At 69.3% G+C, this 1391-nt stretch overlaps 1 protein-coding gene across 1 annotated transcript in view; it reads right to left on the minus strand.

Moving 5' to 3' along the window:
- The window catches only part of TMEM88B (transmembrane protein 88B), a 1897-nt gene extending 817 nt beyond the window's left edge, over window positions 1-1080 (minus strand). Inside the window, exon 1 of the mRNA XM_004695285.2 lies at window positions 565-1080. Coding sequence (XP_004695342.1) covers window positions 565-804 — 240 coding nt within the window. The 5' untranslated portion in view covers window positions 805-1080. The remainder of the gene's footprint in view (window positions 1-564) is intronic.
- Window positions 1081-1391: the final 311 nt, after the last annotated feature.

The raw sequence follows: 1391 nt of genomic DNA on the forward strand, positions 1-1391 counted from the left end.
CTGGGCTGAGATGGGGGGTGGGGTGCAGTGGTCGGGATAGGCGTCTGTGGCACAAACCCCTTCACCGCTCCTCACCTTTCCTGTGCTGGCCTCTGACCTTGAACCCCTACGGGTGGCGGTGGCCAGCCGGCTCCCTCTGCTCCTCGGCCCCTCTCTCCCCTCCCTGCGCTGTCCTGCACAAGGGCTGGCCTTGCGCTCCACCTGCCTGCTTTGGCCGGGGCGCACAGCCCAGGAGGCAGTGCCTGGGGCTGGAGAAGGCTTTCGTCTTCTGTTCCTGGCACCCCTGGCACCTCCCACCCAGTCCAGCTGTCCAGGCCCTGGTGGCCCCTGGTACAAGATCGGAGACCTCGGGGGAGGGGGGGGCGAGGGCTGTGCCACGGGTGACAGACAAAAGCCCTTCTGTGGTTATGCTCGCGGGGCGGGGGGGGGCTGGACAGAGGCAGGGACCCCGCAGGGGGGTCCTCTGGAGGGGCAGTTTCCCCTGAGGCCCCAGGGCCCTGCACTTGCGCTGGACGCCCACACCCCAGGCACCACAGCCGCCCACCTCCGCGGGGCTCCACTCACCCTGGAGTGGCACAGAAATCCCAGGTAGACGATGGCCGCTGCGGGCAGCAGCACCAGCAGGAACACGGAGGCGGGCAGCAGCAGGTGGAGCAGGGTCCCGAGGGCCTGGGCAGCCAGGCTGGCACCCCCAGCGGACAGCAGGGCTGAGCCGCCGCGATCAGGAAGCCGGGGCAGCATGGGGACAGTATCTGAAGCAACCTCTCCCTCATCCTCCTCTGTCTCCCTTTCCCACTCACTCATGCTCCCAGGTGGCCGGCTGAGGGTGTCCAGCAGCAGGCCCCAGGTCCCAGCACCTGGCCTGTGGCCAAAGCTCTCCAGGTCAGATTCCCACCCGGCCCCCAGCTACCAGCGGGAGGAGGGCACTCTTGCAGAGAGGTCCAGCTCCGACCATCAGTCTCCAGGGCCACACCCTGCCTCAGTTTCCCCCCTGTCAGGTTGGCCCTCTCTGCAAGTGACTCGGCAGCGGTCCTGACAAGCTGCTGTGGCCCCCGCCCTTTGCGGACTGTCCCTGTGCACCTCCAGGGCCAACCCCGCGCTGGCCCCGCCCCGCGCTGGCCCCGCCCCTGCGGCCTGGTGGCGGTGACCGGGCGGCAGGACAGCTCCGTGCCGTGTCCGTGTCCCCCAGCTCTTTGTCTCCCTAACAGTCTGCCTCTGCCACTAGCCCCCTTATTTTAGAGTGGGGGGTGGTGGGGGGTGGACGCAGGGCAGCCCACCCGCGGCGTGGCCCGTCATCGGCAGCCGCTGTCGGCAGGGGCCGGGCCCAGAAGCGCAAGGCCAGTCCTGGCCAGAGCCGGCCGCTGCGCAGACATGGGCAGGGCTGTCTGGTG

Source organism: Condylura cristata, unplaced genomic scaffold, assembly GCF_000260355.1.
Source record: "Condylura cristata isolate star-nosed mole 26May11 unplaced genomic scaffold, ConCri1.0 scaffold00058, whole genome shotgun sequence".
NCBI classification, from domain to species: domain Eukaryota; kingdom Metazoa; phylum Chordata; class Mammalia; order Eulipotyphla; family Talpidae; genus Condylura; species Condylura cristata.